The following is a 15,936-nucleotide window of genomic DNA, read 5'->3' as shown; positions in this document are numbered from 1 at the left end:
ATATCATAAACATCCATGAAAATCCAGTCACGAATCAGTGCAAATTAAAATCATCATACCTCAATGCCTTGAAGTTCACTGCCATTGTCTTCTATATCTTTCAACAGTTCAACCAATCTTTTCTTCTCTTCCGGTAGCATAACCAGTTGGCTCCCTGAATCCTTTGCCAGCTGAAGTATTTATGGATAGAAAGCATTAAAAATAAAACTATAAAACTGGGTTTGCTCACAATACTGACAATGGAAAACAGGTTTTCATTTCTGTGCTACTAATTAAAACCAAAAACCTAGTGATCGAAACCACTCACAAATCTGGTGGCCTGTAGGAAGTAAATTAGGCCTGGTCCCCACTAAGTCCCCAAATCGGACTAAGGTACGAAAATTCAGCTACGTTAATAACGTAGCTGAATTCGAAGTACCTTAGTCCGAACTTACCGCGGTCCAGACACGGCAGGAAGTCTCCCCCCGTCGATGCCGCGTACTCCTCTCGGCGAGCTGGAGTACCGGCGCCGACTGTGAGCACTTCCGGGATCGATCCGGGATCGATTTATCGCGTCTTAACCAGACGCGATAAATCGATCCCAGAACATCGATGGCGTGCCGCCGGACCAGCCGGTAAGTGAAGACTAGGCCTTAGTATTCTTATTCCTGTTCATGGCACAGAAGTGTGCACACATCAAAAAAACTCTACCACAACCTTGTTGCAGAGAATGTTAGCAGATGGGTCAAGAACTAAATGATGCATGGAAAGTAAATTGCCCTCTGATAGCAGTAAGTTGCTCCTCTCCATTAGGGTTGAGAAATACTGGCTGAATGGTATAGGACACGTTGCTGTGCCAGGGCCTTTGCTATAACTGTTCTGTAGATAGAGAATTTCAAGTCATTCAGTGTCCATCCATTATCTTTTAAGAACACCAAACATTGCTTTTGATATTTTTGGAAACAGGTTATAAAGAAGTACTTGTCTACAAAATGTATGGGCTGTGGCCAGGCACAGATTGGAAAATAAAAACTCTCTCATTGTTATATGGCCATCTAAAAGCAAATGGGAAAATGGGGACCTAATTTGCAAATTTGGGCAACCAGTGAAGGATGAATACTCAGCAGCACTTTGCAATGAGCAACAAATTTCTGTAGTATAATGTTGTTCATTTAATCTGGATTAATTTTTACAGAATTAATAATGGGATGTGTTTTAATCAAGAAAGCAACCTATTTGTAGAAGTGTGTACACTGTCATATATATTTTTTGGCAATGTATTTAGTATACATCAGTAACTCCCTAATCTTTTAGTAATTTTAGGCCTTAACACATACCTCGATGTTCTTTTTAATAAAATCTTGAGTATTTTTACTTCTGGTGTCACTTTTATGATGTGATTTTCCTGTTATTTTCAGTGAGCCACTTGTTTCAGTTTCATTTAGATGGTCTGTAGTTAAAAAAAACAGTTGCAAAAATGTAATTGTTGCCTCTCCAATAGACAAAATCAATAATTACTATTTTCACTATTATTTATTATATTTATAGTATTGGAAGTATTACCTATATTTACCATTAGAAACTATTATCATAACCATTTCAACAGTTAAATGTGGCAAATGCAAGTTTTTCAGGGTGCCCATTTAGCAAAGTTATTTCTTATATAAGATTATAGTTTTGTGAAGGCCAAAATATTTTTTATGGAGATTTGACCTCAAAAATGTTAGACACATTGCCATGATTTTAAACCCATTCTTTTTAAACCTCGTATTGTTTGAACTATATCACCAGTATTAGATAAATTAAGTGGTGATTTTTTGGGAAAGCATGCAACTGTTTGGGGATATTTCAAGCAGATTTCTTAAATGAAACAGCTGAAAAACAGATGAGGTCTTTGATGTTCTACAGTCCCTTGTTGTAACAATTTTTGTTTTAAAACTCACCTTAAAAGTTATGAAACAAACATGGTTTCTTAGTAACAATCTTAAATATATTATGTGTGATCATTTAATGATATGTTCTTATAAGCAGATCAGATTATTTAGAAAGTAACACACTGAACATTTAATTCACCCTCAAGCTATTTTCACATTTAATGTTTTCTGAATACAGTTTCTCCAAAAACCATATGAAAAGACAATATACGGTATGTGCCATTCAGAGACATCTAATAATTTTAAAGTGGTAATTCTTTCATGACTTTGGAATGATCCAGATTCCAAAGATTTATAAATGACAAAACTAAACAATCAAATTTAATGTCCTATAAATCTCACAAATTGATCTGTTCTCCTGCATACATAATAGTTCTCTTTTTTTTTTAATTTGATCCTGGGGTTAGACACAAGTTTGGGGATTATCTGATTATAAACTAGAATGTGCTTACTTATCATTGGATTTATAAAAAGATTAACTATCACAGCCTCTAGGAGCACATACATTACATTTAAAAATATCACAAAGAATATGCAATCTGACCAAAAAAGGCAACTAAAAGAAAGTTCATATATGAAGTTCTACCCACTCCTCTGCACAGAAGTCTTAGTATATATAGAGGCTGTGCAACATTCTTTAAGGTCAAAAACTTTGGCTGTGCAAATACCAATGAAGGAGGTGAATTCCCAAGTGGAGGGCCTTCCCCTTGAAGAAAAATTGCCTCCAACCCGCCAGGGTTCAAATCTAGGGCCTAGTAGGAAAAAGCATCCCAAACTATCTATCACAGAGCATAGGAGAGACATTACCTTGAAGCTAACCAAGAATCAGAGCATGCAGAGTTTTATAGATAAAAATGAACACCTTGCATTGCATCCTGAATCCAGTGCAGTCTACAAGCACAGGTGTAATAAGTGTCATATAAGAAACACTGCTTAACACCGCATTCTGTGCTAGCCGAAGTCTGAATGGCCTTCAAAGGTAGACTCACATAGAACATCTAATGCAGAATGACAGAGACATGGATAATTGTTGCAAGGAATGCATCAAAGAGGAAAGATTGCAACCTGATGTCTGGACCAGCGGAAAGAGACTATGGTCCCAATCCAGCAGAGCATGTAACTGGATTAAATATAAAATTAAACATGTAAATAGTCCCATTAATGGGACTACTCAAGTATTTATAGTCAAGCACAGTCTTCTCTGCTTTACTAGCTCAGGACCTATCTTGGCTCCTATCTGGGAACCCAGGCAGCAGCCAAGAATGCAACAGATCTCGAGATTACAAACCAATCCACAATAACAAGAAGCCTGAGTAGAAACAGCAAATATCATCTCCTCCTTAGTGCACCCCCCCAACAAACACACACCTCATCTCTCCTGTTGTGAGCAATCTCTAGCCAAATCCCTCTCGTCCAACGCCCCCATCTTGGCCAGTCACCAAGAAACCAGGTTACTTTGAATCACATAATATGCTTGTAGAGCTGAGTGTCATTGGCATACTGGTGGCAACGGCAACTTAAAACATTTCACTACTCCCCTTGTGGTCATGTATACATGCTGAAAATAACCTTTTGAGTAAATAAGCAACTGCCCAATGGCACCCACTGGAATCTCACAGAGATGGAAGAATACAGACACTGAAACACAACTCAATCTATCTGGACTGATGCCTGCCACAATAGTATCTCATAAGCAATAGCATCAAAACAACAGACAAACCTAAAAGAACTAGCAAGGATGTCTGATCTTTGTCAGGAGATCCTCAAACATCAAGACAAGTGCAGTCTGTACCATAATCAGTTTAATAGAAAACAAAACAAAACAACACTAAACTGAAGGAGATTAAGGAAGTCTGAAGACATTAAATAGGGCCAGAGAACCTTGCCCCAAAATAGGAACATTAGAGACTGGGTAATACTGCACTTTGCATCAACTACCAGATTTGAGAGACAGTTTCTTGAGCATAGGCCTACTAATTGCACACCTAAGGGAAGATGATGCCTCATAGTAAGTGTATGACTCAGTCAGGAGCACTTTATTTACCTGAAAATCAACAAGGAATCCTATAAAAAGTGGAAACATGGACAAACGTAAGGATGAATACAAAAGAACAGCACAAGCATGTAAGGACAAAATAAAAAAGGCTAAGGCAAAATGATTTACATCTACCAAGAGACATAACGTGCCATAAGAACAGGTTCTTTATATACATTAGGAGCAAGAAAAAGGCACAGGAAAGTGTAGGTCCTCTACTTAGCAAGGAAGGAGAGCTAATTACTGATGATATCAAGAAGGCTTAGGTGTTTAACACCTATTTTTCTTCAGTCTCAATTAAAAAGGTTAATGGTGATCAGATACTCAACACAATTAATATTAACAACAAGGGGAAAGGAACACAAGCCAAAACAGAGAAAGAGCTGGTCAAAGAATATTTAGATAAGTTAGATGTATTCAAGCTGTCAGGGCCTGATGAAATTCACCTTAGGGTACTTAAAGAACTAGCTGAAGCAATCTCAGACACATTAGCAATTATCTTTGAGAACTCATCGAGGACAGGTGAGGTGCCAGAGGACTGGAGAGGGACAAACATAGTATCTATCTTTCAAAGGGGAAACAAAGAGGACCGGAGGAATTACAGACCAGTCAGCCTAACTTTGATACCTGGAAAGATACGGGAACAAATTATTAAACCATCAATTTGTAAGCACCCAGAGAATAACAGGATTATAAGGAATAACCACTATGGATTGTCAAGAACAAATCATGCCAAACCAAACTAATTTCCTTCTTTGTCAGAGTTACTGGCCCAGTGAATGGGGGGGAAGCAGTAGAGGTGATATATCTTGATTTCAGTAAGGCTTTAGACACAGTCCCACGTGACATTCTCATAAGCAAACTACAGAAATATGGTCTAGATAAAATTACTATACGGCTGGAGAACAACTATTTGAAAGACCATACTCAAAAGTGTAGTATCAATGGTTTGGTCAAACTAGGTGGCAGATAATATATAGCTTGATTCCACATGGGAGTGGAAAGTATGCTTATAAAATTTGCAGATGACGCGAAGCTAAGAGGAGTTTCAAGCCCTTTGAAGGACAGGATTAGAATTCAAAATGACCTTGAAAAACTGGAGAATTGGTTTGAATTCAACAAGATGACATTCAATAAAGACAAGTGCAAAGTACTTCCCTTAGGAAGGAAAAATCAAATGCACAGTTACAAAATGGGGAATAGCTGATGAGGTGGTAGTACTGCTGAATAAGATCTGGAGGTTACAGTGCATCACAAATTGAATATGAATCAACACAATGATGCAATTGCAAAGAAGGTTAATATTCTGGGGTGTTTTAACGGGAGTGTCATATATAAAACACAGAAGGTAATTGCCCCGCTCTACTCGACACTGGTGAGGCCACAGCTGGAGTATTTGAGGCACCACATTTCAGAAAAGATGTGGACAAACTGGAGAGAGTCTAGAGGAGAACAACAAAAATGAGAAAAGGTTTAAAAAGCCTGACCTAGGAAGAAATGTTAAAAAAAATAAAATTAAAAAAAAGGGCATATTTAGTCATGAAAAAAGAAGACTGAGGAGGGACCTGCTAAAAGTCTTCAGACATGTTCAGGGCTGTTATAAAGAGGATGGTGATCAATTGTTTTCTATGTCCATGGGAATTAGGAAAAGAATTAAAGGTCTTAATCTACAGCAAAGAAGATTTATGTTAGATATTAAAACTCTGGAATAGGCTTCCATGGAGGTTGTAGAATCACCATCATCGAGTTTTAAGAACAGTTTAGACAAACATCTGTCACAGATGGTCTAGGTTTTAACTGGTGGTGCCTCGGTGCAGGCCCTGGACTAGAGGACCCTTTCAGCTACACATTTCTACGATCCTATGATTATCAGTATTAGATTAATAACAGAGATAAATTTTATTCAATTTCCAAAAAGAACCACATTGTTGATAAACTCCTAAATTTTTCAATCAGGATGTAAGCTTGTATTTCCTATTTATATTCCATACATTACGGGAATGTTATGTTTTTTAACATCTATATGGCATATAATGCTTCCCTTTCAGACTTGATTTTTTGGAACATTTTACTCATTCAAATCCAGAATACAAAAGCTCATTACATAATTACAGAACTGTAATAAGGGCTTACCCTGTACAGCTTGCTTTTCATTGCGGTCGTAATCTTCTGAATTAATTTGTGTGTGAAATACTGAAATAAATATTTCATTTTCTTCAGAATGGGAAGGATCTGTTAATTAGAAGTGTATTGAATAATTGTTGAATACTTATTTAAAGCAAATTTTTGTGACTTAACATTATGATTTACGTACATTTCTCCAAGTATGATAGTCAAGAGTCATAGAGGTTTATTACTGGTTTTCTTCAAGGAGTTACAACAATACAATAAAACATTTTACAAGAGATAGAATAGATGGAGTAAAAGAAAAGAAGAGAGGTGAGTAAGGGAGTCAATATGTGAGTAAAAGAATCATTATGAACAAGGGCAAGTAAGATTGGAAGAAAATATCAAAATGTATTATACCACTTCTGATGTATCTATGAAGTCTGATAGAGGTTTTGAGTAAATGGGATTACACGTTTTTTTCTTCTGATGCATTTGCAAGCTTCTATAGTGCTGGTAATTATACGTAAGTGATACAGCCTAAGGCCAAAATGTTCAAAAGCTTCAGTAGACATGAATAGACATTTGGGAATCATCTAGAGGTTCAATTGAAAGTTAAGTGCCCAGGGGATTTTCACAGCGGGTGTCTAGCTATGCCCAAGTTGTCAGAAATCCAACTAGCCTCTGTCAGGAGTGTGATCTGGGAGAAATGGGTACCAAACATCCCAGTGCTCAAGAGCTGCTTCAAGTACTCCAAGTGTTAGTCATGCTCCTGGCAAGAATTAGCCAGAGAGTGCAGGTTAAGGAGAAGCCCCTCACTGGCCGCTCTGCAATCTGTGCACACTTAAAGAGCACATACTGTAAGAATCTGCGTACATTTGAGAGATATAACGAATATCAACTAAACAATAAATTAATACTATCCTTCTCAACTGAAAGCATGATGATGATTGTCATTTAGTAACAACTGAATGAGAGTTTTATAGCTGCAGAGTCTAATTTCTGCCACAATTAGGACAGATGTGTTTCTGCTGCTAGAGAGGTTGAGACACAAGTGGCTGGATATAAGTGATTTTGTAGATGTAGCTGGCATTTGATACTCTAATGACTCTTTTGAAAACAGAATATTTTCAAAACAGCTTTCCTTGCATCATGTATTGTCATCAAATCAAATAAAAGCTAAATATTCAAGCGCTAAAAGACAAAGTTAATTACGTTCATTTCTTTATTTTCAACCAGGGAAAGTTCCTCTGCTGCCAATCATACAAAATGACCTGATGAATGAAAAGTATTAACATATTGCATAAAACCTTGAGGCAAGGAGGACCCTGGAAAAATCTACACTATGCACACAACTGTCCTGATGCCATGCATCAAAATCCACATGACCCATACAGCAGTAATTACCTTTGAAAAGAAAAAGGAAGTGCAGTGTGGAGTTTGTTAATAATAACCTCATAAACAAATTTTCTTTCCATATTTTAAAGGTTAAGAGACCTAGTAAAGCATATTCTTTTTATTAGATGCTGACACCTACTGGACAGTTTTAAATTGCTGTAAAGCTGATTTGTAAATCTTGTGTTTTTTGCCCCTGAACAGTAAACTAAATAAATGTTATGCAGTTATTAATGTAAAAATCCTCTTCTCCTGTGTATACTTCTTTACCATTTTCAAAAAGTACAGCACAGAATGGTACAATTCAGTTATAAAACTACACAAAGTCACAACAAGTCGAACGTTAATGGTCAGACAACTATACAAAAAAACCATTGTGATAGGAAAAGAAACAATTATAATCCAAGATGATTCCAAGTAAAGATTCTCTCATTAAATTTTGTAACAGCCAATAATATAATATTTTTAAGTTTGGAATGCACGAGGTGGTGAGAATCAAAATTCTACAGTGCAACAGGCTACCAAAAGACAACTTTTGGTAATTCTTTTATTTAAGAGGTTGAAATATTTTTTTAGATTACAGAGGTCAAAAATTTGTACTCCAAGAAATCTTTCACCAACCAAAAAGAAAAAGTCTGTGTTTAAGAGCTGGACAAAACAATTAATACATTTGAAAGCAATATAAGCATTGCCAAGGTAATTCAGTGCAAAGTGCAGTCAAAATCAAAGGTGGTAAGAGCAAAGCAGGTGTATTTGCTGCATTTTAAATGCAAAAGAGTTATTGTTAAATTATTCTTTGTAACAACGCTGCATAGCCACCTACCCCACAGAATGCTGTGTATGTCTTCAAAAAGCTGTCTGACCCTGAATTTAATAACCGGAATGTTAAAATTCATTAAGGTATATTTTTGAAACTCTGAATCTGATTATTGTTGTAACCAGAGGTTTACTTAGCGTGCTGTACGATAGACGCTCAATGCACTGGAATTCCAGTTCCATTTGAAATGTTCCGGAGTAGCCCAGGTAAAGAGTGTTATAGGCTGTAGGTTAAATATCCTTTGTTTCAGTAAAGCAGATACTTATTTTCCAGATTTCTTTCTACAGTATTTTAAAGTCATTCCTTCTGAGAAGCAGAAGCAGCAGTATTCAGAGCATTTGCTGGGCCAACCTTCCTTTTCAATAGGATAGTTATGGCCACGGCCTTACACCGCAGGAGACCATATATCTGCTCTGCTGGATAGGGCCTTTTAAAAATGTTTAGCTTTGCTGATGAATTTTCAGACAAGGCTGAATGGCTAGGGATCAAAGGTCAAAATGTAAATGTGAGGGATAAAAAATGAAGATAAAATTGCCAATAGTTAGATTCTGAAGACAAATACAGAGTTCTGTACTGATTACAATAAAATGGGATTCGCCAACTCAGTTTATAAAGCAGCTTAGAATTATTTTTTCTAACATCAGCCCTGATTTATCTATCACAGACATAAGTTATTCACATTTCTCCTATCTTGCTTCTACTTAGTTAAACCTTCACGGCTACCCAGTCATTTGAAATACTGCAGAACTATTGCAAAGAAAAATCTGTAAAGCAATACTGCCTTGTGAAGGCATGTGCAGCAGCAAAAATACTTTTTATTCAGTTTGAGGTTTAGAAAAATTGTCTCTACAAGTTTTTACATGTAAGGACTATTTTATTGATAAAAGTTTAAAACTGCACTTGTTATGGAAAACATTTTATCTATTTTAATAGCAGTGATATCTTAGAACTTACAGAAATACAGCTATAATCAACATATACAATAATCTTATGAGATATTTATCATTTACCTGTTTTACTTACTTACCAATGGTTTCCTGCAATGAGGAGGTCAAAGCTAAAAATTTGTTTGTATTTTCTATCTCCTCTTGAGTTCCTGAAGCACTTAGTGAGGTTACAGACTATTTAAAAGAGGGAAAGTTTGAAAATATAAGATGGCAACAAATATATGATCAGATTGGAATTACAGTAAAATACTTTTCCTGATGACCTATCAGAGCCCCAAGTCTAGCAAACTTCAGATCACACACCAAAAGCCTTTTTTGTCAATCAAGCTTTTGGGTAAACATTATTTTCTTACTGTTTTTCTCTTACTTTTTTGTGTGATTTGAATGTCTTAGACCCTCTGAGCATTTATGAAAGTAGCACAGATTTTTAAGCTCTGTATACTCTTAGAATTATTGTACATCATCTATATATGGATTGTAGGAACTACTATATAGTTTTATAAATACATAAATTTGAATCCTGGTAGATTTGCAGTATGATTTACATTGCATATACTGCTTTAACATTTCAAACCAAATTTTATACATATTATATGCGGGGCTGGTAGCACTGCCTATTATTAACATTGCAAGACACTTCCCAATATAAGACTCTATTTTCACCTACTCATAACCTTGCCTAAATATAACGGTTTGGTCTGAAATTTCCCAGACTTCAAGCTGATTTTTTGGAAAGTTTCAGCCACAATAGTTCATTTCTGAGAATGAGGTTTGGGAAAAATATGTTCTGTAATGTTAACAAAATTCTGGTGACCTTTTTGGTGAGAAGCTCTAGTATTCCCACACATTGGAGCAGGGACTTGAAAGGGGTGGGCTTTTTGTCAGGAATGTACCTTTTATTGTTGGGCCAAGTTATAAGTCTTTGAAAAATTTCAGTCCACACATGCTCAGCAGAGACTGAGGTTAGCAGCTAAAATCTCCAAAGAGTCTGTGTCATAACTATAAAGGGAAGGGTAATAGCTGTCCTGTGTACAGTACTATAAATCCCTCCTGGCCAGAGACTCCAAAATCCTTTTCCCTGTAAAGGGTTAAGAAGCTCAGGTAACCTGGCTGGCATCTGACCTAAAGGACCAATAAGGGGACAAGATACTTTCAAATCTTGGGGGGGGGGGGAAGGCTTTTGTTTGTGTTCTTTGTTTGGGAGTGTGTTCGTTCTCGGGGACTGAGAGGGACCAGACATCAATCCAGGTTCTCCACATCTTTCTAAACAAGCCTCTCCTATTTCAAACTTGTAAGTAAATAGCCAGGCAAGGCGTGTTAGTTTTCCTTTGTTTTTCTCAACTTGTAAATGTACCTTTTACTAGAGTGTTTATCTTTGTTTGCTGTACTTTGAACCTGAGACTAGAGGGGAGTCCTCTGAGCTCTTTAAGTTTGATTACCCTGTAAGGTTAATTTCCATACTGATTTTACAGAGATGATTTTTACCTTTTTCTTTAATTAAAAACCTTCTTTTTAAGAACCTGATTGATTTTTCCTTGTTTTAGATCCAAAGGGGTTTTGGATCTTGATTCACCAGGAGTTGGTGGGAGGAAGGAGGGGGGATGGTTAATTTCTCCCTGTTGTAGATCCCGGGGGGGGGTTGGAACTGATTCACCAGGAGTTGGTGGGAGGAAGGAGGGGAATGGTTAATTTCTCCTTGTTTTAAGATCCAAGGGGTTTTGGATTTGTTTTCACCAGGGATTTGGTGAGGGTTTTTCAAGGCTTCCCAGGGAGGGAATCCATTGATGGTGGCAGCCGAACCAGAGCTAAGCTGGTAGTTAAGCTTAGAAGTTTTTCACGCAGGCCCCTACATTTGTACCCTAAAGTTCAAAGTGGGGATCTCAGTCCTGACAGTCTGTGTGCACTTATTCCCTCACAGCTCCTACATGTGATTGGACAGTGCATGGTGCCATCACCACAGACCAAGTGAGCATGCTCCACAGCAGGAAATAGATTGGGACACGAAAAATGGTGAGATTGGGACTGGCTGGGCAAAAACACTGAGAATCAGTTGTCTGGGGGTTGAGAGGACACTCTGCTAGACACACCTGATCTGTGCTGGAGAGCCCAGGCAGCAGCTGAGAAAACTTGACATTCTTGTCAGTTTCACCACTGCTATGTTAATTTCATATATTTCCATTCAAGATCATCATGTTTTCGTGTTTCCGAAAATAAATTCTCATCCCACTGAGGGGTACCAAAGGAAATGGCACCATCTGCTCAAGAAACTCCCTGAAGAGGCACTGGAACAAATCTACACAGACACACCCTAGATCCACAACCAGGGGTATTCTATCTGCTAGTCAAGATCCATAAACCTGGGAATCCTGAACGCCCCATCATCTCAAGCATTGGCACCCTGATAGCAGAATTGTCTGGCTATGTGGACTCTGTCCTCAGGCCCTATGCTACCAGCACTCCCAGCTATCTTCGAGACACCACTGACTTCCTGAGGAAACTACAATCCATTGGTGATCTTCCAGAAAACACCATTCTGGCCACTATGGATGTAGAAGCTCTCTACACCAACATTCCACAGAAAGATCGACTACAAACCGTCAGGAACAGTATCCCCGATAACGTCACGGCAAACCTGGTGGCTGAGCTTTGTGACTTTGTCCTCACCCACAATTATTTCAGATTTGGAGACGATTTATGCCTTCAAGTCAGCAGCACTGCTATGGGTACCCGCATGGCTCCACAGTATGCCAACATTTTTATGGCTGACTTAGAACAACACTTCCTCAGCTCTTGTCCCCTAGTGCCTCTACTCTACTTGTGCTACATTGATGACATCTTCATCATCTGGACCCATGGGAAGGAGGTTTTGAGGAATTCGACCAGGATTTCAACTATTTCCACCTCACCATCCACCTCAGCCTGGACCAGTCCAAACAAGAGATCCACTTCTGGACACTACAGTGCAAATAAGCAATGGTCACATAAATACCACCCTATACTGGAAACCTACTGACCACTATACTTACCTACATGCCTCCAGCTTTCATCCAGACCACATCACATGATCCACTGTCTACAGCCAAGCCCTAAGATACAACCGCATTTGCTCCAATCCCTCAGACAGAAACAAACACGTACTGGATCTCCATCAAGTGTTCTTAAAACTACAATATCCACCAGGGGAAGTGAAGAAACAGATTGACAGAGCCAGAAGTCACCTACTATAGGACAGGCCCAACAAAGAAAGTAACAGAACGCCACTAGCCATCACCTACAGCCCCCAACTAAAACCTCTCCAGCGCATCATCAAGGATCTACAACCTATCCTGGACGATCCCTCACTTTCACAGACCTTGGGAGACAGGTCAGTCCTCGCTTACAGACAGCCCCACAATCTGAAGCAAATATTCACCAGCAACTACACACCACACAACAGAAACACTAACCCAGGAACCAATCCCTGCAGCAAACCTCGTTGCCTATTCTGTCCTCATATCTACTCTAGTGACACTATCAGAGGACCCAACCACATCAGCCACACCATCAGGGACTCATTCACCTGCACATCTAATGTTATATAGGCCATCATGTGCCAGCAATGCCCCTCTGCCATGTACATTGGCCAAACCGGACAGTCTCTATGCAAAAGAATAAACGGACACAGCTCAGACATCAAAAATTGTAATATTCAAAAACCAGTAGGAGAGCACTTCAATCTCCCTGGACACTCAACAACAGACTTAAAAGTGGCCATTCTTCAACAAAAAAAACTTCAAAAACAGACTTCAATGAGAAACTGCAGAACTGGAATTAATTTGCAAACTTGACACCATCAAATTAGGCCTGAATAAAGACTGGGAGTGGCTGGGTCACTACAAAAAAATAATTTTCCTTCTGTTGATCCTCACACCTTCTTGTCAACTGTTGGGAATGGGCCATATCCATCCTGATTGAATTGGCCTTGTTAGCACTGACCCCCCACTTGGTAAGGCAGCTCCGATCTTTTCATGTGCTGTATATTTATACCTGCCTACTTTTTTTCACTCCATGCATCTGATGAAGTAGGTTATAGCCCACAAAAGCTTATGCCCAAATAAATTTGTTAGTCTCTAAGGTGCCACAAGGATTCCTCATTGTTTTGTTTTGTTTTGTTTTGGGAGAAATTTCTGTAAAATCTGGTTTTGCTCTGAATCAGACCAAAAGCAAATTGCAAAATACCAACATTTTTGGCAAACCAAAACCCCTGAGTTTTGACCAGCTCTATCAGACATCCTCATAAGACATGTGATTTCTCTGCCAACAAAAATTGCTGCTTTTTTCATAGAGTGCATAGTAATGGGAGAAGTTGTACCAAAGGTTTTGAATGCCTTTGTTATAATCACCTCTGTAGGTTCTGTTCACATCTAACTTATACATTGCTACTTCCTTTGGATGTCTGGATGCATCCAAAAAAGGACTACAATACCACTTCATATTATATGAGGAAAATTATGGTGACCTTGTGGATGGAGGCCAGCGTAGTTCACAGAACTACCATGTTTGACAGAATGTGTAACTGAGCTTTCACTGAGAGCATGCTAAGTGCTGAAACCCCTTTGGACAAGGTAATGAGAATGCAAGATACTTTCAGGGAGAAAAGGAAGAGACCTACCAACCATGAAGCTGAAAAGTAGTTTTATGAGGATTGTAGATTCTACACACAGATCAAATTTGTTACAGGAATCTTCATATTGCCAAAGAACTGATAAGAGTGGTGAGTCCTCAGGAATCAATTATGTAACAGTAATGAGAAATTCTCATGGGTTTCTTACATTGCAATATGTCTGAAGTTGCTGACTGATCTTTCCAAAAAGTGTTGGCATGAGCCTCTTGGTCAGAACAAACTAAAGAGTGTCCTTTGCTTCAGCTGACAGCCTGACTTTGCCCTGATGTGTGTCCCTTGCAACACCAATATCTAAACCTCAAGAGATACACAGACATCATTTGTGAATTTCCTCTGAAATGCTAGGACAGTGTTTATCATCTTCTTAGAATGACTGACTGTAGTTCCTTCCTCTCAGCTTCCCAGACACAATTTAAACAGCACTGGATATTGGTACAGGATAGTTCCCTGTTGCCCTATGCTTTGTGTGTGCACTGAGAGTTTGAGAGGAGGTTCTAGTTGCAACTAAATCTGATCTGAGAACCAAGACCTGAGGGGTTAATAATAAGATGATTATAATAATGTACAGTTCTTTCTGTTCCCTTTCATGTCAGTGTCCTTCACCAGTCAATAACTATTGAATAATAAACTGTGTTCATGAAACTAGACCAGTGGTTCTCAAACTTCATTGCACCGCGACCCCCTTCTGACAACAAAAATTACTTCGCAACCTTAGGAAGGGGGACTGAAGCCAGAGCCCCACTGCCCGGGGGGTGGGGGTGGGGGGCAAATCCCAAGCCTCACCACTCTGGGCAAGAGGGCCAAAGCAGCAACCATCGCCCAGGGCTGAAGCCATCAGTCTTTGGCTTCAGCCTTAGGCCCCAGCAAGTCTAAGCCAGCCCTGGCAACCCTATTTGAAGGGGGGTCATGACCCACAGTTTGGGAACTGCTGAACTAGACTGTTCCCTTCCATAAGATAGCATTCTGAGATATTGTTTTATTGGTAAATATTTAAAAAAAAAAAAAAAAAAAGAACACACACACACATTGCTAACCTGAAGTTCTTCCCAAAGTTTTGCCCTCACTTCTCTGCCTTGTTTTTTAATTTCTCTTTCTCTAGATTGTTTCTTTGCCAGTATCTTGTCCAATTTATTCATCTTCTTCATCGCTTCTTGAATCCGAGGATCTATATCCTTCTCTTCAGTATTTTCTAGATTGGTAGAATTTGCTGTAGATTAGATATAAAATAGGATGTGAGCTTCAAGCATTTAATAAAATAATCACCAGTCAATAGGAATTATTTGGCAGCAGCTTCAGTAGGAATAGGACCATTCACTAGCATATGTTGCTTTTTGTTGGTTGGTTACAGCAGGAAAGAAATATACAGGTCCTTCTAGAAGATAACAGAACTTTTCCTTTGTGGTAGAAAGGTAGTGGTAGATGTTTGTGTTTCTGGACACATAGGACCAGAGTTCTAGTTTGGAAAGTATGTAATATTTATTCTGGGGAGGTAGTGGTTTATCCATAGCAAAGGTTGTAACCACAATCCAATAATAAGGCTGAAACTCAAAAAAATTCTCATGCTTTCAGATTTTTAGAGGTAAATCTCATTAACAACTAAAATGTGTCCTGAACTTTTTTATTAAATTAAGTCATTTTGAGATCAAGATTTTAAACTGCTCCATTTTCAAAATGCTACAAAGCATCTAAAGTTTTAATATGTTCCTCTACCTACTCAACAAAAAATTTCGATACCAAAAGATGGAAAACTCAGGTACATTTTGACATTTGATCTGGAAATAAGCAGTTGAGGACAGAAACAATAATATGCTTAAGAAATTACCATTATTTCAAAATTAAACAGGATTCTCTGTCAATGCCAACAGAGAAATGTATATTTGTGATCAGCCTCTGAACAGGTCTGGTCTTCTTTTCTAAATTTAAAGGAAATTTCAGGATCTAGTAAGATAGTTCTTCTGCAGGCATTCCCCACTAAAATTGCCCCTTTGTTTATAGGAATGTGCACAAGTCCACTTATTTGAAAAGCTAAGAGAGGAAGAAAGAGTTGACATGACCTGCCA

At 38.4% G+C, this 15,936-nt stretch overlaps 1 protein-coding gene across 6 annotated transcripts in view; it reads right to left on the bottom strand.

Annotated features, from left to right (window-relative positions):
- FSIP1 (fibrous sheath interacting protein 1) overlaps window positions 1-15,936 on the bottom strand; it is a 161,559-nt gene that overhangs the window by 137,608 nt on the left and 8,015 nt on the right. For 5 of the 6 annotated variants that reach the window (XM_054026976.1, XM_054026972.1, XM_054026971.1 and 2 more), the window contains 5 exons: window positions 14,911-15,083; window positions 9,294-9,387; window positions 6,082-6,180; window positions 1,317-1,429; window positions 60-170 (listed from right to left, as the gene is read on the bottom strand). In XM_054026976.1, the coding sequence (XP_053882951.1) occupies window positions 60-170; window positions 1,317-1,429; window positions 6,082-6,180; window positions 9,294-9,387; window positions 14,911-15,083 (590 nt within the window). The remainder of the gene's footprint in view (window positions 1-59; window positions 171-1,316; window positions 1,430-6,081; window positions 6,181-9,293; window positions 9,388-14,910; window positions 15,084-15,936) is intronic. The other variant, XM_054026973.1, reaches the window with a different exon arrangement.

Source organism: Malaclemys terrapin, chromosome 4 (genome assembly GCF_027887155.1).
Source record: "Malaclemys terrapin pileata isolate rMalTer1 chromosome 4, rMalTer1.hap1, whole genome shotgun sequence".
Classification (NCBI taxonomy): Eukaryota; Metazoa; Chordata; order Testudines; family Emydidae; genus Malaclemys; species Malaclemys terrapin.
This window is presented reverse-complemented; position numbering and strand designations above follow the sequence as displayed.